The 26614-nt window shown below is 35.4% G+C and overlaps 1 protein-coding gene and 1 long non-coding RNA gene across 2 annotated transcripts; one reads left to right on the top strand and one right to left on the bottom strand.

Moving 5' to 3' along the window:
• Positions 1-8214: 8214 nt before the first annotated feature.
• Positions 8215-14183, bottom strand: LOC131873617 (uncharacterized). The gene is made up of 3 exons (XR_009371515.1): positions 13477-14183; positions 8982-9058; positions 8215-8588 (listed from the first exon to the last, which is right to left on the bottom strand). It is a non-coding gene; the product is annotated as an uncharacterized LOC131873617 (long non-coding RNA).
• A 362-nt stretch (positions 14184-14545) lies between these two features.
• On the top strand, positions 14546-15670 carry LOC131855943 (protein NRT1/ PTR FAMILY 4.6-like). The gene has a single exon (XM_059213862.1). It carries the CDS (start codon positions 14546-14548, stop codon positions 15668-15670), a length of 1125 nt encoding a protein of 374 aa, XP_059069845.1.
• The last annotated feature ends 10944 nt before the right edge of the window (positions 15671-26614 follow it).

Here is a 26614-nt window from a genome sequence, read left to right as displayed (position 1 = left end):
CGTTCCATCACGTTTATTCCATCTTTCATCACGCCCTTGACGTTTTAGCTTGATCAAAATGAAGTCAGAATGGTCCAGACAAGACATTTCGCCCTGGTCCCTGACTGAGGGACAGGAGCGATTTGTCCTAAAACTCCAAAAATTCGCCATTTTCAAATCTCAAAATCTTCAAAGGTTTCAATTCGCGTTCAAACGCATCTCCTGACGACCCTGCACAAGACAAATGAAACAAATTAATAACCAGGATGCATAAAATATCACTTTCGCCCTGGTCCCTGGCTGAGGGACAGGAGCGATTTTGCTTCCCTAGGCCAAAATATCATGATTTTAGAGTTTTAAACACTTGACAAGGCAGCAATAAGACCTTTCCAATGTCCGGAATCAACCATCGAAATTTTCAAAATTTGGTCAAAATCATTCAATCAAACAAAATTCCATAATTCCATCATCAACACTTAGGCAAAATTCGAGCTTATATTCAAAATTCCAACTGAACCTAGACCAACCCACTCGACCTCTGACGAATTTACCCCACTTCAAAATTGCATCCTACGAGAGGAAGCTCAACAATCTTCAAAATTGGACTGGACTCTGGCTTAAAATCATCGAAACGAAAACCCTAAGGCTTAACCCTGATCCAGACGACTGACCCACCTACTCAAAACCCTAAAAGCAGAGAGAGAAACAGGCAAAACCGAGCAAAAAGAGGGGGTCCCCATTTTAATGGGGCGATGTGTGAAATGGTCACAACAGGGAGTAAAGAGGCATATTTAGCTTCAATGTCATTAGTGTTTGACAACACTAGGAAATCAATGCAATATGGAAGAGGTGTGAAGTTCATTAGCAAAGTGCACATAGGTTACCGTTTCCGTATGTGCTCATGTGAAAGAGTGCTATTTTGTTTATTGTATTCAACCTTGGTAGAGCTCCTACAAAGGGAAGAAAGCATAGCATAGGAAGGCAATCAGAGTGCAAAGTCAATTAGGTATGAATTTCTTTTTTAATTTACATGACAATAACTGATTGACATATTGTGCTATGTTGTATACATAATCGACATATAGGCCTAGACTATAACAAATAATAAATTCAAGGTGCAATGGGCACTAGAAAGAGAGAAGTAATGCAATTTGTGAAAGCAAATAATTTGGGTGGGAATGAAGGAATTGAGAGGGGTACCTTTGTTTGGTATGACTTGCTTGTGTAGCGAGGGTGCTGTAAGGGTTGTCTTTTCCTTTGAGCTGATCGACATGGCTATAACACAGCAAAGCAAACAAACATCATAAGATTTGATGCTAATTTTATTGTTAAATAGCAAAGCAAACAAATGTTGTAAATTGTGATGCTAATTTTATTGACACACAAGTTTACATTTATTTAGTATAGTAGGCATGTTTTACCACTTCGTTGTCGGTATTTGTGCAGTAGGTGCTGGCTATTTCAAAGTCTCTTTGTTGTGCATGTATTTACAAAATACAATATTCAGAACCATCCAATGTCAGGGTATTTGTAGAAAATACAAAATTATTAATCAAGCAATTATGGCAATATTCTTTAACGTTATCACCATCCAATGTTAGGGCATGTGTAGAAAGTGCAAAATTATTAATCAAGCAATTGTTGCAATATTATTTAAAGTTACCACTGTTTTCCAAGGTGCTCTTGTAAGCTATGAGCATCTGGCTGACTGCAATGGACATGTATGGAAGATCTACAAAAGCAAAGCAGTGAGTGCTAAAGAGACAATAAAAATGCTTGTCCAGTGAAAATGTTTGTGCTAATTCTATGTAGGTAAGCAATTTGTTGAAATTGTCTAAATACTGTACTGTTTTTTGGGCAAATTATGTTCCTTGGAAGACACTGATCCAAATGATGTTGCTCGGCTGGGGTCCATGTGTTAAGTGACCTACAAAAGAGTGGTGACATTAGACTTTGTGAGGGGAACTTATGCTATGCATGTAAGAATAAAGCATGTTCTGCAATAGTATTAGCACAAGGAATGATACAGGTAGATAGTTACATGTTGGCTAAGGGGTATCTTCTATTAATGTTTTCTCATTGCATAGCATATACCATGGCTAGACAATATTGTCTATGTGTGTGAGAACAATATCATGGTCAGTCCAATATGCTTCCAACCTCTTGGTCCTAGCTATGTGTGCATTATTGTTTGTCCAAATGTGATCAATGTTGCTTCTTGGCAAAGTATTTTCTGTTCATGCAACAAGTGCAAGTTTTGTATTTGCATGTGTCTTTTAAACAGTTGTATTGTTTTTGACTGTATTGATGTGTCAATGTTGAATTCACCTGCAATATAGATAATGGCGCCACTAGGAGCAATTGCCATTGCTTCATTGATAATAGCAATGATGTTGGTAACTAATGTTCTTGGTTTGGCATAAATATTACAAATGGAGAGTGTGTGTTGATTAACACTGCATGAAAGGAATAGTGCTTAAAAATTGTCTAGTGTTAAAGGTGTTGTGCTAACCACATGTATGTTTTTGTTAATACAAGTCATTATGCCATGAACATGGAACGATGCAAAACAATTGTAGCCTGGAAGGGTATTGTTCGTTGTTGGTGTATACAAGTATGTTTCCTGGAAGCAAATAATGTCTGATGACATTAGGTCTGTGTCACGTAGGATGTCTTCTCTATGCGTTTGGAAATGTCGAGTGTTTAATGTAGAAATGACTATTTGGGCTATACTTCTTTGATAGTGCACGTCATTTTGAAGAGTCCAATTAGCAGTTGTGGTGAGTCGTTCCATCTCATCTATGACTGTTGGATTTATCTTGATGTTTCGTGGTGTTAGAGGGCTCAACAAGAACAATGTTTCAATAGTTGATGTGCAACTCAGAGCCGTATAAGACAAACCATGTTGGTGGACACCGAAAGGTTCAAATGCAAGACCATGCATGGCGAGTCCCTGTGCTCTATGTATTGTTCGAGCACATGCCAGCTGAAGTGGAAATTGTTTTCGAATAGTAGTCTTCTGTGTCGAACTATGTCTAGGGAGTGGTTTTGCAACTCGAAGAATTGACACCCATCCATTGTTAGCATATGTTTGGTTTGGCTGTGGTAGTTTTGCATTTTGAGATCTTCCAATGCGTTGATCGTTGAATTCAACCCAAATGACATCGACATTGTTGGTTTGTGTATATGATTTGAATCGTCCATCTGAGCCGTTGGCAAGACCATCTTGTATATCATAGTTACCACCATATATCTCGATCAATATGTCTTCTTTTAACATTATTTGATTTGTGAGATTTGCACTATGTTTCTACAATTGTTCTATAGGAACAGTGTTGTCGTGTTCATCAATTGCATTAATTATAAGTAGTTCTCCAGGAAGAGTAGATAATATATTTTGGTTGTGTGCGTCGACATCTTTTCTTTTGTAAAAAAGAAATGGAAATGTTGGGTCTGCAGGTGGGGTGCATAAACATTTGCTATTCAAATATGCTATGTCTTCCTTGGTTTGCGAGCCCGTGCGTATTCTGTTGAGAACGGAAACAAACAACTGATCTGTTTGCCTCATTGTAGTTTGGCAATCATTGTAGTTTGCAGATTGAAACATTTGACACGTTGTTGCCAAAAATCATATGGCAATAGGTCAGTGTCTATTGTTGGTGCTTGAAACACTAGACAATCATGTATAGGTTCTGCCTGGTACAAGTCACCACAGAATATAATTTCCAAGCCACCGAAGTGTTTAGTTGGGGTTTGCATTATTTCACGAAATCTTTTGTCAATGCAACGCAACATTCTAGCTCCAACTAGAGAGATCTCATCAATGAGAACAAGATGCAATTACTGGTATTCCTTTGTCAATAAATCTAATCTTTCTAAACTTAGAGTATTAGAAGTGGATTTGTTAAATGGTATGAACAATGCAGAGTGCAATGTTGTGCCTCCTATATTATAGGTGCTTTTCTTGTGTATGCAAGTAACAACCCCTTCACTTTGTCTGGGTGACTATCTATTGCATTATTGTATAGATGAAGAAGTCCTTGATACATTGCCTTTGCAGTGAAGGTTTTCCTTGTGCCAGCACCTCCTGTTAAGAACAAGTACAATGGCTCATCTGGGTTTTGTTGTTTCTTCATTAATATGTTTTTTACTATAGCTTGTTGTTCTTTGTTCAGCATTCTACGAGTACCATAATATTCTGTATTGTCATTCAGGTGGGGATGTCCAACTATTTCAAATGGTCTTGACACTTTTTTGACGTAGACATTGTGTCTTAGTGTGGCTATGTCTGGTTCCAAGTTGTACTCTTCATTGTCATCCTTATTTGTCTTTCGTACATCGTGTACATTTGTATAGTATTCGTCTTCGGGCTTTGCATCATTCATAGCATCGGCCATATCACCCCATGATTTGTTTACATTGTATGTGTACTTTGCTTCATTAATGTGTATCATTTTTTCATTGTTGGCAAAAGCATCTTGCCAAGTTTCAAAGCCTTGCTTCAATGTGTTTTCGTTGGTGGAAAAAGGAACGTACAGTAAAAGTTTCTCTCTATAATAGTTGTCGATGTCAACATGCTTATCATACTTGATAAATCTGATAATTTGAGGTCGACCGCGCTTTGCTAATTTTCCTCTTGTCATTGCATATTCTGCAACAAATTCTGCAAGACAAATACTAGCTAATGCTTCTGGGTGTGCAATATAATGATCAACAGAGCTTTTTCAAGCAACATTTTGCGACTCGTCTGGTTCATTGTCAAGAAGCTTGCGAGTCTTTAGAATAAAAGTGCGGTTGTGAGAGGCGGAAGTATCAATGAATTTACAAGTACATGAACTATAGTTAAGGGGAAGAGAGAGGACAATGTGTACAGCTTGTTGAGCAGACATTTGTTGCAGGTTGAGCAAGGCATTTCCTAGTTTTGTTACCATGTTTATGGCGTCAATGTTATGTTGCTTGTGATTTCTTCGTATTTTGTTGAATGCAGTTGTCATTGAATTATTGGGTTTTGTCATGTAAGAGCTACAGTACATTGTTGCAGCATATGCATTGAGGACAAATTGTGCATCTGTGTTTGCTTGCCATAGATGTGGAATGCGAGGTGCAAATGAATTATTCCATATATGAGTTGGCTTTCTTTTGAGAAATAATGTTGGCCTGGTCATTGTAGACCGTATGGCTATGATGTATTCATGGTCAGACATGTTTATGTTGGCTAAGAAATCTGCAAAGGAGACGCATGGCTCATAGCTTGATGTCTCTAAAATTGATCTAAGATTAGGAGTAGTGTGCATATTGTCATGGTCTTTGTTAATGAATGGTTCAAGTATTGTTGTTTCCTTCATTGGAGGTTGTGGGAAACCAAAGCGACACTTTCTCGTTCTTGACTTCCCACATTGCTTTGTGTGATGGTGCATATGCACTCTAGCTATGTGGTCATCTAAAGTGTCTTTGTTGCAAGTTATATATTTGTCAACAAAGCGTCCAATAGTAGCATTGCTATCTTTTCCGTAGATCGGCGTGTCTTTAACCCGTAACATGAAATGGTCATGTTCATTTCCTCGACTTTGGAATTCTGTAACTGAGAAGTAGTCCAATGCATTTCCAAAAAAAGTTTCATCTGAACAAAATAATTGTTTCATTGCATTAATTCTATGTTTGTAACATCGAGCACAAGTGACGAGATCTTTTTTTATCAAAGATGAAATGTCAATGTCAAACAACGAATCAAGTTGCATTTGTCTTGTGGTCGTGTGATGTGCCATGTAGAGTTCTCTTAATGTTTGTGTCAATGGTGCCCAATTTTGCTCTGCACTAGTGAATGTCAAAAAAAAAGTTGGTGGGCCTAATTGTCATATCATTGAAAAAACGTTCTTCTTTAGATGTTGCAAATAATCTGGTGAATTTTTGATCTTCTTGAGATCTATATATCCAATATCGGATTGGAGAATTTTCTCGAGGTTTGGTTTGTACTTGACATCTCTTGCTTTCAATGTTCTTCCTTTTAACTTTCCTTTGCAGATTCTTATCCAAATGCAAGAAAACACTTGAGCAATCAGTATTTTGATAGCTTTGAAAAACAAATTAGTGGTCTGATATGCAAATGCTCGATTTGAATTTTGCAATTCCCACTGAGAAATTCTTTGATATGAATTTTTTTTTGAAATCTGTTCGTCACATGGTTTGCCAAAAAATAACGTTGGAAAGTTCATCTCTTCTGCATACTTGTCCTGGAATATTCCCAAAGGTTGTTTCCCTTCTGCAGGTGCGATTTCGATCATTTTGTCTTGAAGAGAATGTATAGTTCACGACTCGATGAACCCATGTATCATGGTGTCTATTTCGACCTCCATGGAATTGTCAATTTCATTGTCGGTGTCAGTTGATGAAGAGTTGCTACTAGATGCCTCTTCTTATGAAGGGTACAAATGGTCATGCCATTTTTTGTTTAGTTTCACATTTTGCATTTTGTATAATGTTTTTTTACACAATTCGTTCAGAGAGTTCATAACAGTGTTCGGGCACACTTTGCTTTTTTGATATGCATTTTTGTATTGCAAATGTCTCTTCAATGCAACAACAACTGTCCATGTTTCATCAGATGATCGTGGCAATGCTGTTTGTATAATATTAATATCTGTTGGAACATTAATAATTGTTCCAGTTAATCCAAGTTGGGATCTTTTGTGTCCTAATTGCCAAATTTGTGCAAATGCAATTCGGAGTGATACTAATCTTTCTTCAAGTTCTGAAAGTGTAGACGTGTGTACTAATGGCTTATGTGTGTTGATATGTTCTAGAGTTGCATATGATGGTTTAATATTTTGGTTTAGTTGTTGTTTACAAAATTTGCATATGTTTTGACCAGAAGTGTGTTTTTTGTTTGGTAGTACGTGTTGGTATGCTTGTATCGTTTTTGGTGTTAAATTTCTCATGTTCTTCTTAAAATGGAGTCGGACACATATTGTACAAACATGTTTTGGTGTATCTTGTATCTTTTCAATGTAACGTTCTAGTTTTGTTTGTGAGCTTCTTGTTGAGTTTCGAATACCCTGATATGTAGTTGCTTTACGTATTTGTTGTTTCACTTTGCGAAGCGAGTCATGTGTGATTCTTGTCAACAACTTTGTAGCTTATTTTTCGGGTTCGATAGACATTGATATATGCATAGCTGTGTTGAAAGCATGTTTTGATTGTGTAGATGTATTGATTCGTGTATATCCATTGTTCTGAATAAATTGTTTGAGCTTGTGCAAATTAGTTGTTGGTCTTGTTTGAACCAATGTCATTGTAGGTGGTTGTTCAACATTAATCTGAGTTGCTATTAGATTGTCCACTCTAGATGGGTTATAGTGTGTATGCATTTCATTGACTTTGTAACTCATGATATTGTATACTTTGGTAGGTGTCAAGGATTTGCAATATTCTTGTATGCACATGTTGGTCATTCTTGACCGTACTTTAACTCTTACTTGCAAGATGTAGGATAGCCATTGAAAACAGAAATCTGCACCTTCAAGTTTGCTTTGCTCATATGGATCTCCAATTTTTGCAATATATGCTTGCCAACTTGACAAGCCACAACTAATCGTGAGGTCACAACGGATACATGTTTCTATGCAACCTATTGCTACATTGTCTTTGGAGAGTAGTGCATTGCAAAACGATTGAGCCATGTACCATCGAACAGATGGGCCATCGTATTCATTGTCTATTAGAGTGGCTATTGTATTGAACAAGTTGTCACCACAATCTGACATTGACAATGCATCTTTGCACAAGTTGGGCACTGCATTTGCAAACTTGTCTTTTACAAAACTAGTAGTCGCTATAGGAGCCATCTCCGAATTGTGGAGTAATCTATTTTGCATCATGTATAGAGTCGTTTTCTTGTTAATTAGTGGTTCAAAATGTCCACGAGTAGGGTTTTGGTCATGGAATAGAATAGAATATGCATTGCTTTGTAAGTTCTTATTGAAGTGCAAGTACTTTGATTTTCTTGTTGAAGACCAAACACATATTTCAATTTTTAGCCATTTGGCTAGCCATCCAATACAAAATGCATCTCCCCAAAGGCCATTCTCATTACAACCTGGCAATGGAATTGCTGGGAGACGCATGCGTCGTAGATAAGTGTCAACATCACATACTCCATGCATTTCATACAATCCTTGGGGATCGAGTTCATGGCTGTATGAATATAAAGCATCATGATCATTGATTTCTAGGCAATTTATAAAATGGTCAATAGTTCCAATGCGTAGCTCTGTAGAAGTGTATCGCATGTGTAACAAGAACTGGAAAGAGTCAAAAAGACAATCGCCTACATTGTATACAAATGATTTCACCCTAAACATCTTATTTTTTTCCAATACCATGTCAATTGTTTGTTTTGACAAGTCCACACTACAAGGTTTATAGTTCTCTGTATCTATAATATTATTTAATGATTTTGTTGACTGCAATTTATGGTCCATGTTGCACATTATCGAGCAATGGCCAAACGAGTAACAATAAAAGTTCAACAATATTATCCTAATCATAAAATTCATGCCAATTAGCCCACTATTTGAACTCCAAGGTCTCAACAAAGGCCATGCCCCTCGATCCTAGAGCATGCAAAACAATTTTCTAATCATTGACATGGAAAATGAAAAGTGCATCTAGCTAAGATGAGGCATACATAAAGATGTAAAAGTGGAGTCTGCATTGCAGGAGGAGAGGCATGATTTAAAAAGGCAAGAATAAAGTTGTTTGATGATCAACAAAGCATATTGCATAAAGTTTATTAATATCTTTGTTGCGAAACAAAGTAGTTTGGCATACATAGTTGTGGGTATGGAGACTTGAAGTTGTTTCTTTTAAAGTAATCTAAGGACATGAACTAAATTAAAGAGAATTTTAAAACAACCAAAAAGCTTCAAATAGTTGAGGCAACTAACCAGATTTGAGGGCATTATTTCAACTGTACAATGCACAACAGAAGCGCAAAAGTATCTTACCCTTTATGTGTTGTGTAATTAGATGCTACCAATGCTCAATGTGCTTTGCAATCCAGAAATCTTTTAAATGAGATATGCTGAACACACAACATAAGAAAGAAACCAGACACATTAAAGAGAGCAAGGGAAGAAAACATTCAATGAATGAGTAGTGTGTCATAAAAGAAGAGGTGCCCAAAAGAAGAAAACATATATATCAAGCATTCGATAGTAGATCAACTTTATCAATTCGCATATATTGTGGCGGCTACACAGTTCGAATGGCATTAGGAATCGATTTATTTTTTACATTTTACTAATGTAGACATGACTACACAGAGGGAGTTGTGATGCACGGTGTGCAATTTCCGTGAAGACAACATGCCTAGGAAAGAAAATATGAAGAAAGGAAGAGATTTAGCTCCAGCACCTTTTGATAAATCAAGTATATAAAATCTGATTTTAATTCCAAAAATAGCTCATACTGAATCTTCCACAATTAGCACAACATATTTTACACCATTTTTTGCTCATGTACCTATCTAAAATGGACTCGTAACTTCAATTCCATCACTAATTGTCAATCCTCCAATGTTTGTAACTGATGTAAAACAAAACAATTTTACTAACACAGTGTCCTTTATGAATCTGGAATAGGTTTTTTGGGGGTGGAAATAGACAGTAAGAGACATTTGCATTTGCATCTTCTATCTGTACTATATGTGGAGAAAATTCTGGAAATTTGGATTGGAAATGAAATAATAATATAGACTAGAGTAAAAAGAATTGCATTGAATCATCAATTTTATGCAAATTTAGGATATCTTTTTCTTCATAAAAGAAACTGAAGTATAGCTAATCACACACAATTTTATTACTGCAAGAGAATGTCAGAGATCGAAATGAGAATAAAGTTTGAAAGCTATCAAGCAAAGAAAGTGAAGTATAAATAAGAGCAAGTGCCAAGTGCAACCCAGATTCGTATTAAAATGAAACAAAACTGTGACAATGAAGACAAGGTTCTCAAAGTTTTTAAACACTTAATGTTTTTGGAGAATTCAAGCAGAATTGACAAAGGAACGAATATTAGGAAATTTTGCAGTTTCATTTGACTATGCTCAGTGTGGCATTTTCTTAATTAGTAGTGATTCACAGCACTATCGTGTCACATAAATGGTTGCACTTTAATGTAACATTTAAGTTGAATTGTGGTAATTTACGAGTTTAAAAACAGAACATATGAATTTGTAAACATTTGAATTTGTTTAGCAGAACATTACAGTCTAAATACATAGAAAGTAAACCCAAAAAAGATTGTATAACTAGTCTAAGTACGCAGAAAGTAAACCCTGAAAAAATTCTAACAGCAGATATATATATTTATTATTTTGTCTTCTGAAATCTGTACACTCAGGAAACAATACAGCAAACTTATACTACTAGTACTCACTGACACTAATTTCTCAGCATGATCATTTCTGCTACCTGGTATTGCTAAAGACCTCAGAATGACCTCATTGTTGCCTTGCACTGCATAATACCCCCCAATAACCTTGATGTTGACCTATACTACTGATATCTCAAAGGATTTTTGCCCGCATGAGAGCTGATCTAAAAAAAGTTGTCTCAAGCAAAAAGCTGCTGTAGCAGCATCCAATTTCTGTGAACAGAATGAAGTTTTTGTGCTTGTGATAATCAATTATGCCTTTCCTCTTCCCAACACAACCTAGGTAATCTTGAACTCAAGCGTTCCACATATTATGGAAATTAATACCACGTTCAATGCTAGCTAATTGACAAACACTTACCCAAAATTTAATTGAAGTTGATTCCCTAATTTAAGGGAAGATAGCTAATGGAATAACTGCACCATTCCTTATTCAATTGACACAACTAAAACTAGCTGACAAACTAAAAGAATAACAAAATCTAAGAGCTGACAGAATCCAGTCAACCCTAATCCATGTCAACGACCAACAGTTCAGTGTTTATGGTTCAAAAAGAGAATGTTACATCTCCCTTCCAATCGACTGTCAAATGCTCTCTACTTATCTTTCTAAAGTCCATTAAAAATATTGACTCAAACTCTAGGTAATTATTTAATAGCACTGTCAAATAAAAAACTTGACAAGTTATGTCAAGCCTTTGGATATCCACAATAAAACCTGTACAAGTAAATGGAAGGAAGAAATGCGGTGAATGAGGGAAGGCTTTTATCTTCCCTCATCTGCAACTCTCTTTTTCCCCATTTGTTGTGCTATTCCACACAAATCACTCCAATAATATCTGTGTGAGAATGGAGCAATGAGGGGCCACAATTTAATTGTATTTTGAATTTTAAAAATTAATACATGCAATTAAATGGGCATCCCACATGCTCAATAGGCATCATTTTATCAATCTTGACTAATAAAAATAAGATAAATGGATATCTCATATGTTGGATAGACCTCATCTTGTCAATCTTGAAAATCTAGTGTCTATGTTCTTAAGCTTTCATACCCTAGTAATGGATCATAGAATTTGATCTAAAACATTGACATTAAAAATCCACACGATCAAATCTAAAAAATATCAGATAGAATATTAAAAATAGATAAATATTTGCCTCTGCCTCTTTTGAAATTGTGGTTTTTTGTAAGATCTTTTTCTTGGCTTGAGCATAAACTTTTTATCCTCTCTTTTTCTAATTTGTAGCCAATTGACATTTGCAATCAGATCATACTAATTGGTTAATATCAAATCTGTTACATTCTATCAGCCTATTAGTGAATATGACAGTATACCTGTTGAGAAATTTTAACCACTACTAATTCCAATAGGTTCTTTGTGCCATGACCAGTTTATGGATGGTTTTGTATTACTACTTGAGTTTTCAGTTTTAGCAGGAAGAAGTGATTCTAGGCCAACCTTCTCCATTGCCATTGAAGAAGTCTACGTACGTACTTTATTTATAAGAAATCACATGTCCATATTTTTGGTGGCCACATTGTATTTACATGCAAGACCGCTTCCCTCAAAACTCACAACAAAGTGAAAACAACTTATGTGAATTTAGTGAACACAGCTTGTGTGCATTTTGTGCAGAGTGCAGTGGACATTTGTCATATAAAAAGACATAGAGATACAGCCAAATACTTACATTTTGATGATTATATTGTATTGTATTGTTGTATTGGGAAACAACTGAAGTCTCCCCTCTTTTCTTTATTCTCTTATTTTAAAATAAAAACACGAAATCCTCTGTATTGTGTTTGGATTACTTGATGGGAAGTGGAAATTGTCACTTGCATTAACGAAGACAGATTTGTGTTGTTTTGCAATGAATAGGTGCTAAGATTGTGGAGAAAAAATAATGTAAAGCGAGCAACTGCCACTGCAATGCACTGACAGACACATTGTACCGTGTGCGTTCTCTCCCGTTGGAATTCACATTTTTCTCTGACATTCTGCAGCCTTCGATAGAAACCAATAAGAGGCAACCAAATTAAGATACAAGACGATTCAAATGTGCCAAGCTATTCATGGGATGAACATCCTTAACCTTAAAGACTAAACAAGAGTCTTTGGTAAGATACACTCTTACATTTGTTTAGTGCTTGTATATATGTAAATACACTTGCATGGCATTAAAGAAACAAAGGAAACAAATGTGTATAGACATTTAGACCAGAGCAGAGAAATGCCAAAGGAAACAAAGGTGTATGGATTTGTTGAAAGGCCCTAAATTTTTTTAGACAAATGCAAGAGGTAGGTGTAAAGCCAGAGTCGATTACACCTCTCAGTATCATTCGAACAAAACGGGGTATGGATATACTTCAAAACATAATGGAAATGGGATTGTTGTCAAATGTTGTAGCTGTCAATGCCCAGGTACATATCTATGCAAAATGTGGGAGCATAAATAGGGTACGTGAACTGTTTCGAAAAATGCCTCAAAAAAGGTAATTAAGGTGATTACTTGGTAATCTCCCCTCTGTAGTTTCTGCTTATGCAAACTGAGGGCTTTGGAATAGGATATCAATGTTGCATACCTAGGACTTTGAAAATCTTAGCTGGATATACGTCCATGAAAATTGCAAAATCCCATTCTAGTTTCTACAAATTGATGTAAGATTTTATAATTTCTCTCAGTCTATGGAAAATGCATTGCCTAAGTGACATGCTAACAAAACACACACAAATAGTGCACTTTGGATGCTTTCCCTTTAAATATAGTGGAAAAAATCTATAATGAGCGCTGAAGTTTCTGAATTCCAACTCCATTTCCATCATTGAGGGATAAAAGAATTCATATAAGAGTTCATAATGATAGAACTAAACTTGATGTCAAGAATTTATGAAGCATAAAGAATCAAGTTCCGACAAATTGCAGTTTTCCTTGCACACCCCTAAAATTTTATGAGAACCATACTTGCAATCCAATTGGGGGATAACTTGCTGAACCTGCAAATACTAGAACAGAGAAGAAAAATAATCCACGCGCACATTTAGCTAAATGGGGTTCCGTAAATACCAGAACAGAGCAGATTTCGCTGAAGAAAAGCTGAAGTTAAAAAGGCCACGTCGTGCTCCAGGACAGCTAAACATTAAAAATGAGGCATCATGCGTTTATTAATATTGTTTCATTGTCATCTCCCACCTGTGTAGTAACGGGTCCTCTGCCCTGCATGCCCAAAACGAAAACCCTAAGAGCCATTTGTCTCTGCACATCCACGTCGCACAGGTGCAGCCGTAAATGCCAACTGTGTGCAACAGACGCTAACCGAGATCTAGTTTTTGCCCCTTCCTCTGTATCCGGGCGTTCTCTTGCCTTGGGCTTTGCATTGCCTATCCATCCGCCGTCTATAGCCTGCCAACACTCCCACCTTGCAAACAATGGTTAAAACCCAAGCACATATCTCTGCCAAATTGGGATTTAGACTTAGGAAATTGGGATTTAGACTTAGGATAGTCTTGACATAGAACAAAACAAGCCATGCTATTGGCTGTCAAAAGATATGATTATTAACTAATTAATGTGAAGCCTTGCCAATAGTTCCTTGCGGGAGGCAGGAACTAATAAGGCTTTGATAATATAAATAGTTGATGTTGCAATCAATCGACCACCTATTTATGGGGAGACTTTAGTGCCCATAAACTGACACAAAACACCAGTTCTTTATAACCAATGCTTCGTGATCTAACAAATTTAATCTAATCTCCATGAGATTGCTTGTGCTGTAATCTTATTAAGCCTATCTCATTTATAATAATATAAGAGAAGATCATGATTCGAGACATTCACCTAAAAAATTGATTTATATATTACTTTCTCTATTCAATGTTGTCAGGTTTGTACAACAGCATTTGCAAATCGGAAGCATTCTCTTCCTGGGAACGCAGAAGAATTATATGAGCTCCACAACAAAGAACAAAAATTACAACTGGAATTTTTGTCACACACAGATAGCTTGAGGTATAATCTTTATCCTTTGCTATTCGGCAGTTCTAAACATCTTTGGCCCATACATTAAAAGAAAAGAAAGTCACAAAAAGTTTACTGAAGATTATTCTTCTTGTAAATGCTAAACTTCTATTGAATTATGATCGCTTCTTTTGATTGTAGATTTCTAGACAAGGCGGCTATTGTGCAATGGGATTCCAAAAGTGGAAATCCATGCACAGTGACACAGGTGGAAGAAACAAAAATTCTGGTTCGAATGATCCCCATCTTTGCATGTACAATCATAATGAGTACGTGCTTGGCTCAGTTACAGACCATCTCAGTGGAGCAAGGATTCGCCATGAATAGAAAGCTTGGCAAAGTTAAAATTCCTCCATCTTCTCTCCCCATAATTCCATTTGTGTTCATGCTAATTGCAACTCCTGTATACGAACGACTCTTCGTTCCATTTGCTCGTCGTTTTACAGGGCTTGAAACGGGAATAACATATCTGCAGAGAGTGGGAGTGGGTCTTGTTTTATCCATCATTTCGATGTCGATAGCCGCTGTGGTAGAAGCCCACAGAAAACAATATGCAAAGCACCATTATCAAATGAGCATGTTTTACTTATCATTTCAATACTTTGTGTTTGGAATTGCTGATCTCTTTACACTGGTGGGTTTGCTGGACTTTTTCTACAGCCAATCTCCAGGTGGAATGAAATCCTTGTCAACTTGTTTCACTTGGGTATCTTTGTCCCTCGGCTATTTCCTCAGCTCAGTACTGGTCAAGATAGTAAATGCAGCAACTCAAAATAATACAAAGAGTAGAGGATGGGTCAGAGGTTTTAACATAGATGAAACCCATGTTGATCTTTTCTACGCTTTGCTTGCTGTTCTTAGCACCATAAACTTTTTTATCTATCTTCTCTGCGCCAAATTTTATCAGTACAGGCCACCTGCAAAAGACCAGAATCATGAAGACAATTTTGTTGGAAAAAGATTTGACACTCCATACCACAAATCTTCCAGTCAAATATCTATGAAAGGCACACCACAAGATTCTTCCAGTCAATCTATGAACAGCACACCACATGATTCCTACAAATTGGAGCATTCGGGACAGCTAAAATCCAATGAATTCCCATACTCATCACCACAACAGTCCATTGAATTCGAGAACTCCAGAGCACAAGATTCCAGTGGAGTCACCACTCCAGTGAAGGTTAAAATGGATTCTGTATCCCAAGAGAAAACGGAAGAGAAAAATTCAGTGCAGATGTGAACTATTTGATCCATCTACTTTGACTGTTTTCTTGGAGATTTATGAATTATTCACTATCTTATCAGTTCTCTCAAGGCAGAATTATCTATCTTGAAAATGGTTGAAATGCTTCAGGGCTATGTTATTATTTTACCTCTATATTTTACTTTTGTAACCTTTTAATAAAACGTGTGATAATGTTTTTTAAAAAATAAAATGAAGAAAGGGGAATGGATATTTTAATTTGTTTTTGAACTGTACAAAGGTACCTTTTAAAATCTTTCTGCATGTGTTATCAATGGGAAACTAAACAAAATGAATCTAGAGGCAGTGTAATCTTTAAAATAGGTTAATTAACTAATAAACTGGGTGATATTAATTAAATTTGAATATTTGTGTTAAAATTTATAATTGTTAAAAGTAAAATAAGAAGGATAAAAGTATTTAGCTTTTTTTATTTGATAAAAAATGTTTATAATTTATGTTTTGTGTAGACATTATAAGACAATTGAACTCACTTCTTTATATTTGATTTTCATAAAAAGAATTATTACTATTTATTTTTTAATTATGTTCTATGATTGGATGGAAATTATATGAATAAAATTTAGGATATGTAGTTTCTTGGTGTCAAGTTAAAACAACTCATACAAAGAGTGATTTTAATGTGATCCAAAAACTTTATGGTTGGGGGAATTTGACCAATCTATCTAAGTATCACACTTCAATGATCAAATAGTCAAATACTTGTTTATACATCTCCGTAAAAAATGGTAAGTAAATTTAAATAAACATTTCAACCTAAGGGATTGACTTAATTGGTTAAAATGTTGGCTATTCATTGTGGAGGCCCTTAATTGTCCATAGGGACATCTAAAGTGGAATTCTAAGTTGTGAATCTTGCCCTTACATAAGTGGCTTCTAATATGGATGTAGTTTCTAAATAAAAGAGGATTTCTAAGTAGTGACTCTAAGTCTTACATGGGTGATTTATAGTGCATTTTCTGTAAGGAGCTTGTATTGGTCTCATTTTGATTGCTAGAATGAGAAATATATTTGTAATCAATATACAATTTAAACTAAAAAATAAATATTGTTAAAAAGTTATAATTATTAAAAGTAAAATAATAAGGTTAAAGGTATTTGATTATTTTATTTGATAAAAGAATTGTTGATAATTAATATTTTAAAGATAAATTGTAAGATAACCAGATTTGTTTGTTGATATTTGAACATCAAAATAAGGATTATTAAAAAAAATTATATTTTATAAATCAATAGAAATTATATGTATAAAATTTGGCATATGCATTTTCTTGATCTGCCAAGCCAAAACAAGCCATAGGGGAGTGATTTAATGTGAGCATAAAGCTCAATGGTTAGGGAATTTGATCACTTTAATTAAAAATTAGACACTTCAATGATTAAATAGTCAATAATAAATTTACACCTCAACTCCATAGAAAATGGTAAATAATTGTTCTAAATTTATTAATCAATATTTTCCATCCACTATTCAATTGAAGAATGTTTAAGAATAATCAAATTTGGCAACTACTTTTAAGAATAATAAAGTTCAAAAATTAATTATTTAATCTAATTTATAATAAAAAATAACTAATTGAAATTAAAAGAAAGAAAATCTAATCAGCCTACTATGAGAATACTATTTTGTAGAAGGAAAAAAAGCAATTCATTATCTAGTTTATTTACAAACTTCTAAACCCACCATTATTGATTGAAACATGTTATATAAAAGTGAATAGTGCACTGTTAATGCATGCGTAATTTTTTTAACGCTTACTAAACATATTTTAATACATTTCTAATAGAATGAGGAATAGGTTATTACCAACACTAGGTTTTCATATGTATACAAATTAATTTTTCTATGGATATTGAAGAAAATATTAACTTTATTCTTTATAAATATTGAATACAATATGATATGAATGTATTCAATCTTATACAAGGACTATGATGTATGAGTTAACTTAGTAACTCTTACAAATTATTATAGGATTATGAATAGCAATGAGATGTTAGGGTTATGGCTTGTTTTGATAACACACCTAAGTTTTTATAGAGATACTTTGGAGTCCACTAAGAATTTTCAAGACTATATAGTTTTATTTTATTTTATAAATTGATTTAATCTCAATTTTTTTTTGTATTTTTGTTTTATTTGCGGGAAATGAGATCCTAGCCTAGGAACATAAACATAGATCTCAAATATCCATGACATATCATTAAAAAGAATAAACTAGATTTAGCTATAGTCCTAATAGGATAATTGAACACTGAGGGTTTATGACTCCCTTTTGATTGCTATGGATTTGAAATTATGAAGTGTCTAAATGAACTATGTTGAATGATATGAAATTGATCAAGTTCAGTATTAATAGTGAAATATAAAACCAAAAATCAACACAAAATCTCAAATGGAAATGAGACATAGAGAGGAACCTGTAGCTATATCTGGTGCTAGAAATGTTGGACTAGTGTGTTAGGCACCCTAGTTCTAAGGGTGTCCAAACTAACAGAAAGGTTCATAAATGTAATTAGGAAACAAAAAGTGTCAGATAGGTGTGTAATTCAACATCATCTAAGGTTTTTTGACTATTTGAGATTTTGAACTATTTCTCTCAATCTTCTTTGCAATCCTATAGCCTCCTCTATTATTGGATCTAACTGTGCACACATAAAAAAATAAAAAAATAAGTGTGTTGTATAGGGACTTGATGTAAAAAGAGTGCTTGTAATAACAAAAGTGTTGAAAATAAATTATTATACCTTAGGTATGGAACCCTCTCATGGAGTTTCACATAAAAGTGATGATACTATACTCTTCTAATAAGTCCCCCAAGTGTTGGTGCAACATGATCACAAAACATAAATCATGAACACGAAATTATAAATCAATGTAGAATGTTGTAGCTTGCTTCTGAATGTGCTTAAATCTTCTCTTGATTGAATTTAATAAGAATTATTTAATTTGGGAGCTCATAAAATCTTAGAATGTATTAGTGTAGCATTATAAATTGCATCCCTATGCAATTTCTTGCTCACTTAGGCCCTATTTTGGCATGTATTACCTCTCGCCTCCGATCTTGTTCATCACAGCTCAATTCCATATGTCATTTGAGCATGCTCAACTAGGATGAGTGGCAAATATTTTCCTGTGTTAGCTAACTCCATTTTTTGCACTTTGAAATGCTTAGGAGAGGTATATAAGCAAGTTATCCTCCCTCATTTTGGGTAACATGAAATTACAAAGGATGAGACATCAAAGAATTCAAGTATTCAGCATTCAAGGCATTTCATCCCACCGTATTCTTCACTATGGAAATCTTTAACAACGTTCATGTAAGCATGTCTTTTGTGATGTCCTTTTAAGTGATTTTGTGGGGAGTCATGCTATTGCATCAACATTCATGATCGTCTTTAAAGAAGCATTTGCATCATCAAGGTATAAGACACATCCATTTTTAGATCTAACCTCTACTACCTAACAACATGTTTTTTCTTCAAGTTCATTTCACGGTTAATTCCAAAACCAAAGTTTGACTTAGGCAAACCCCTTTCTCCCCACTCTTTTATATGTGTAGGAGCAAGTGGTGAATCTAAAAACATAGGTACAGACTAACAAAGTGGAGAACTACATTCTGCAATTCATTGAAGTCAAAACTAAAATGAGTAAGCCAATATAGGTGAGTGAGTGTCAGGAGTGGGTTGAGCTGGGCAACTAAGCCCCTACACTTTTGCCTCAAATTTGGTTTGCAGGTTAGTCTTGACCTATATTATTGCAAACTTTTCTAAAATTAGGTTATCAGTCTGTTACACACAAAAAGGGTTCAATTCCTCATCCTAATTTTTATTTATTTATCTATCATTTGCATGGTCACATTTCAATTCCACAGTGAAGGACCATTGCATCCACTTTGTTCCTTAATCATCTTGAGTCTAGTGGATCATCTTCTTTTGAATAGGCCTAAGATTCTTAGTTTGCATGCAAAAACTAGAGAGCCCTATTTCACCATGTTACATTTTGGTAAACTCGAATTTTCTTACATTTTGCATTTTCTGATTTGGTGTTTTTAGATCTATTTTTCTTAATTTTATTGCATACATTGAGTGATTGGTTATTGATTTGATAAATATAATTGTTATTTTTCTTGGATAATTCAATCTCAAATTTAATTCAAGATCTCCATAAGGTTCCCTCTTATGCATATGATGATATTTCATATTTTTATTTCATCCATAACTATGATTTACCCTCTCCTAAGGATCCTCTTACCCATGAAGAAACTTCAGTGCAAGAAGAGATAATTAACACTTGTTTTAAAACTCTCTCTCTCCTAAGGATGAGGTTTTGATGAATGATGTTGATCTTTCTCCTAGAATTTTCCTTTCTCATAAGGATATCCTACAAGAAGAGGATGATATCATAAACACCTTTCTTAATGTCACCTTACATTCCATAAATAGTATTTCTCCCAAAGATGACATAGAAAAGGCTAACACTTGTACTTTTCCTAGGGATCTTATGTTAGTTAGGAAAGAGTCAATACTCATATCCATGATCTCTCTAATAGAGAGGAAACTTTGAAGAGAAATACAACATAATCCTATTCTCATAACGATATTGTAGTGCAAGGGGGGCAAGGTAAGCATGTTGGTTTATCAATTGCTTTATGTCCACCTTATTCTCCTAGAGTTTATCTCTACCACCAACATATTTGTTCCTACAATATGATGTTATGCACTTTATGCATGATATATCTCTTGATATAACATTGAGAAAAGATGAATCCTTAGATGATAAGGATCCTCCTTCCCAACCTACCAAAGAGGATATGAATAATGATGATCTTCCTACAAAGGATATCTCTTCCTCATATATTCATCCATTTGGCTCTTCAACATATCCTTATGCAAAACATTACAAAGATCCCCTTCCATTGTCTAATACATCCATTCTTGACTTCTCATCACAAGAAGAGTATAGTTTGTATGATCTTCTTAAATCCAACTTAATTACTCTGTCTTTGAAAAATCAAAGAAAGAATTGTAAGAAATAGCAAGGCAGTCCTTCTTTTTGCAAGTATCATCAAATCCATGGCCATTCTACCAATGAATTTCATGACGAATAATATAATCCAACAACATATTGAAATTGCTATCATTCAAATACTTCAATAATTTAGACTACCATCTTATTCATTCTACATAACATGTGAGTGTTTATTATGTTGCTTCTCATCCTATGGTGTTTATAGTTTACCTTCATTGGGGGATCTTTGTCATTTATGGTGATGCAACTTCAATATTTCTAATGATAATTTGACAACAACATAATAGTTATCTTTATTCTTGTCTCTATGCCTAGGGGGCAAGAATAGTTATCTATCATTTTCTCCTTTCTTGTGAGTTGCACTTTTCATAACATGAAGTCCTTTCTTCCATAGAATTAGCATTCATGCAAGTACATGTGTGTTCCCTATTTATGACATTTTTTTTTTAAATGTACATCTCTTATGAACAATCTCTCTCTACTGAATGTGTGCAATATTTTACTAAGGATCCACTTTTTTCATGTTTGAGTAGTATTCACTCATGATATGATGTCATTTCTTGAGTGGAATTGGTTTTTTTCTCTCAAGGATTCTCTCTTATTAAAGAGGTGTGTATCCTTGGGTACAAACTATTCCTCGCTTGATGATGATGTATGTCTATTTTAAACAAATCCCGCACTTGGAGCCAAAAATTATGTTTACCTTCATAAAAAATCCCTTTACCTAGCAATGGAGGAAGGTGTGAATTCTTGTTCTCCTTCCTTTCTTTTGGTCAATGATGTTATTTTTTTTCAATAACTCCTCTTGGAATTAGATATCTTTAAGAAAATATATCTTCCTCCTCCTTGTCCATTCCTCCAAAGGATCCCCTTTACACTTGTAAGATATCTCACAATTATCCCTTCCTTGCTTCATAAGAGTTATGCCTCTTTGGCTATGGTTGCTTACATACATTTTTGTTTAAGGATATCTGGGTATGTGCAGGATCATGGTGTGCCAAAACAGGCCCTTAAGTGGCAATGAAATTTCAGAAAATCAAAGTTATGCAACTTGACATGAAAATTTGAATAAGTTGTGAACATTACTTTTAAAACATGTAAGAAGACAATATATAGAAAATTGAATGTAGTTTCTAAGCTACTAGTTGTTTTTTGGAAAAAAAAAATCCTATTTGATGAAAATTTCAAATTTCAATGCAGTGGTACTAAAATTTTAGGAAAAAAATAAGAAGTAGACGTATGTCTGACCACCCTAATCACAATCAAATCATAATATTTTTTTATAATATTTATAATATAAGTATCAAACTCATGTCCGGATGTGACACATATTTTTTTTTAAAATTTTATAAAGTAAATAATTATTTATGAATTTTTTACTACAGCTTTTTAGAAATTCAGAAACTCCTACGTCTGACCACCTTAACTTGGTCAAAACCTTATGAATTTTTTTTTTTAAATTTCTCCCTATAGTAGACGAAGCATAGGATGTGATGCATGTTTTGGATTCAAAAAATGTTATACCATTTGAAAGTTATGAGTGTTTTTCAATCAGTATATCAATCAAGACTATTGTCAAAATTCAATTAGAAAATATATAATAATTATTTATTAAAGTCGAAATAGGACAAGCCTTATATTGTTGGAAAGCTGGGAACGTCCTTAAAAAACCCTTTTCATTTTATCAATTTTGGCTACAAAAAAAGTCGTCAGCCACCAGTGAAGTCTAGAAAATCAAGGAATACTGAAAAACACGTTTTTTCAGTTGACTTTCCAGGCTTTTCACTTCCAAGCCAAATACCAAAGCATTCCCGAGTCGAAATTTGAAATTTGAAAATTTGACTACAAAAATCGGATATCCGATTTTAATATATAAATTTGTGGTCCCCAAAAATTTTCCCGTTGCCGCCTTTTATTTACTAAACTGCCACATTAATGGCGATGGCAGAAATCCGATATCGGATTTTATTAGTCATATTTTAGAGAGAGAGAGAGAGAGAGATTAGTAGAGAGATTAGGGGAGAGAGAGAGAGAGAGAGAGAGAGAGAGAGAGAGAGAGAGAGAGAGAGAGAGGGGAAGGAGAGAGAGAGAGAGAGAGAGAGAGAGAGAGGGGAAGGGAGAGAGAGAGAGAGAGAGAGAGGGGAAGGGAGAGAGAGAGAGATAGAGAGAGATTAGGGGAGAGAGAGATAGATGGAGAGATTAGGGGAGAGGGATAGAGAGAGATTAGGGGAGAGAGAGAGAGAGAGAGAGAGAGATTAGGGGAGAGGGGGAGAGAGAGATTAAGACATCATAGGACATCATGAACCCTTATGACATTAAGACATCATGAACCCTTATGAGATTAGGGGAGAGAGAGAGAGAGAGAGGGAGAGAGAGAGAGAGAGATTAGGGGAGAGGGGGAGAGAGAGATTAAGACATCATAGGACATCATGAACCCTTATGACATTAAGACATCATTAACCCTTATGACCTCTTAGGACACCATATGACCCCTAATGACACCATATTGGGTCCCTTTGGGTCATATTGTGTCCTATGGGGTCCTATGGTGTCCCAAGACACCATATGACCCCTATGGACACCATATGACCCCTAGCAACACCATAAGACCCCTTAAGACACCAAATCATGTCGTTAGGGGTCATATTGTGTCTTACGACCCCTTAGGACACAATATAACCCCTAACAACATAATTTGGTGTCTTAAGGGGTCCTATGGTGTCCCAAGACACCATATGACCCCTAGCGACACCATAGGACCCCTTAAGACACCAAATCATGTCGTTAGGGGTCATGTGGTGTCCTAAGGGGTCGTAGGACACCATATGACCCCTAACGACATGATTTGGTGTCTTAAGGGGTCCTATGGTGTCGTTAGGAGTCATATGGTGTCTTTGGACACCATAGGACCCCTTAGGACACAATATGATCCCTTAGGACATAATATGACCCAAAGCGACCCAATATGGTGTCATTAGGGATCATATGGTGTCCTAAGAGGTCATAAGGGTTCATGGGACACCATATGACCCCTTAGGACACCATATGACCCCTAACGACATGATTTGGTGTCTTAAGGGTCCTATGTTGTCCATAGGGGTCATATGGTGTCTTGGGATAGCATACGACCCATTATGACACCGTTATGGACACCATATGACCCCTTAAGACACCAAAGCATGTTGTTAGGGGTCATATGGTGTCCTAAGGGGTCATAGGACACAATATGACCCCTTAGGACACAATATGACCCAAAGCGACCCAATATGGTGTCATTAGGGGTCATATGGTGTCATAAGGGTTCATGGGACACCATATGACCCCTTAGGACACAATATGACCCCTAACAACATGATTTGGTGTCTTAAGGGGTCCTATGGTGTCCCAAGACACCATATGACCCCTATGGACACCATATGACCCCTAACGACACCATAGAACCCCTTAAGACACCAAATCATGTCATTAGGGGTCATATGGTCTCTCTCTCTCTCTCTCTCTCTCTCTCTCTCTCTCTCTCTCTCTCTCTCTCTAAAATATGACTAATAAAATCCGATATCCAATTTAATCGGATATCGGATTTCTGCCATGTGGCAGTTTACTAAATAAATGGCGGCAATGGGAAATTTTTTGGGGACCACAAATTTTTGCACTAAAATCGGATATCCGATTAACCAAGAAAAAAAAGGTTTGTGGGCCATTTTGTAGATTCCAATGGCCCACAGTCTGCATATTTTGTTTTCCATCGAGGGTCACAGGTTTTCAGATAGCTAGAGACAAATTTGTGCTATTGGGAGATTCTTAAAGTGAAAACTTACATTATCAATCACGAAGGAGCATGTGTGGAGGGAAATGGGGAGTAGTAGTCATCGGAAGTCTAAATGCAAAAGAAAACTTTCAAATGACCAAATTGAAGTGTATAGAGAAAGAGATAGAGAATGTCATAGGAGGAGAAGACAAGGTATGTTAAATATTGCTAATGTTACTTCAACTGAAGAGGAAATTGAATTTGAAAATGTGCCACAAGTTATTGTAAATGAAAATGTAGATTTTGAAAGTGAAAATATTGAAAATTTTGAAAATGTTGAAAGTGATAATGAAAATGCTCAACATGTGGAAAATTTTGACATAGGAGGTGAAAATGTGGAAAACTTTAACATTGAAGGTGGAATTGCTCAACCAAGTGAACCGTATGTAACACCTAATTACTTTAGAAATGAAGACCCTCTCATGGATGAAAGACAAATTCCAAATCCAAGACCTTCAAGAACCCCAAAATGGTTATTTGAAATCAATGAGAACATTATTGTAAATCTTGAAGGCGAGAGGTCAACAAAAACTGTTCGGTTGTGGGCTACACAACTTTTCAACCAAAATTTTAGCAATAAGACATTGACTGAGCAATGCCAACTCTTTGTTCAATTGCTAAAGATGATAAAGATGAGACCATTGCTAAACAAATTGAAGATTCGTATGAACAAGAAGATGGAGAGAAATTCTATTATTGCAAAAAAATCTATTTGATGCTCTCAATTCTATTGGAAAGAATACCAAAGAAAGAGATAAGGGAACCGCTCGAAGACTGATTACAAGCTCCTTAGTAAGCCATCAATTGAGGAAGGCTAGTCAAATCAGACAAACTTGTGTTGATTTTAACATAAACCGTAAAACTTTGGATAGAGCACTTGCACGAAGACAAAGACTTGACGATTCACTTCAACAAGATACATGGGCATTTGGTGGGAGGCTTCCACGTGTTGATAGAAAGTTGACTAACAATGTGAAGGAAGAGATTCAACAATTTTGGGACTCTAATTATAGAGTGTCACCCAATGTGAAGGACATTTTGAAATTAAGAATCGACAACTGAGACCACACACCGCATCCCAAAGATTTCTTGGAATCAAGCCAAACAATGTTGTACAATTTTTTTTGTGAATTACATCCAACTTTGCAAATATCACAAAGGGCCTTTGAATCTTTGAAACCATTTTATTGTGTTCCTCTTAAGACTCACAATACTTGTTGTTGCAAGTACCATGTGGAGTTTTTAATGTACCATGAACTTTTATGTCATATTCGTTCTATGATGCATACTAATGAGATGTTGCAAGAGTGTGGTGCAATGCTATTTCCGAGATCATCAAGAGACGTGCAAGATCTATTTTTATGCCCTAGAGATGATGGCTGCTATTTCTATAGAAATGATTGTTTGAATGAGAAGTGCTCAAAATGCGGTGGGTTGTCAAAGTTTGTTTCATGTTTTCATGAGGGCAGCAAACACGAGTTTGGAAATAATTATGTTGAGAAAAAAAGATATGAGACGGTGAAATATACTTTGAAGAGTGGAGGTGAAGGTTCTAGATGCGAATTAGTCTCAAGAGAAGTGAGTATTGCTGATTTTATTTTGAATTTTAAGGAAAATCTTTTCTACAAGTATGCAAGGCACACCCATAGGTCTCAGTAGTTGGATCAACAGTTCAGGATGTGTAAGAACTCTTTCCCGATTGGCGCTATTGTATCGGTGGTTGATTTTGCAGAGAACTATACATTGTGACCACAGAATGAGGTACAGTCTCAATACTACAATTCAGTCCAGATTGCTATTTTTGTTCACATTACATATAGACATGCTCCTGATAGTACAGAAGAGGATAGGAAGATAATCAGGGAGTATCATTTTTATATGAGTGATGATAGATCACACTCCTTCGAGTATGTGCAACATTCTTTCAAGAATTGTTTTGAGTTCTTGCATGAGAAAGATATTGCAATTGACCAACATATAATATGGTTAGATAATTGTACGGGTCAATTCAAGAATGCCCGTATGTTTTATTGGTTGAGTAGAATGCATGTGGAGAGGCATATACCTCATATTTGGTGTT

Source organism: Cryptomeria japonica, chromosome 2, assembly GCF_030272615.1.
Source record: "Cryptomeria japonica chromosome 2, Sugi_1.0, whole genome shotgun sequence".
NCBI classification, from domain to species: Eukaryota; Viridiplantae; Streptophyta; class Pinopsida; order Cupressales; family Cupressaceae; genus Cryptomeria; species Cryptomeria japonica.
Note: the sequence above shows the minus strand (reverse complement) of the source record. Positions and strands in the feature narration are given on the sequence as shown.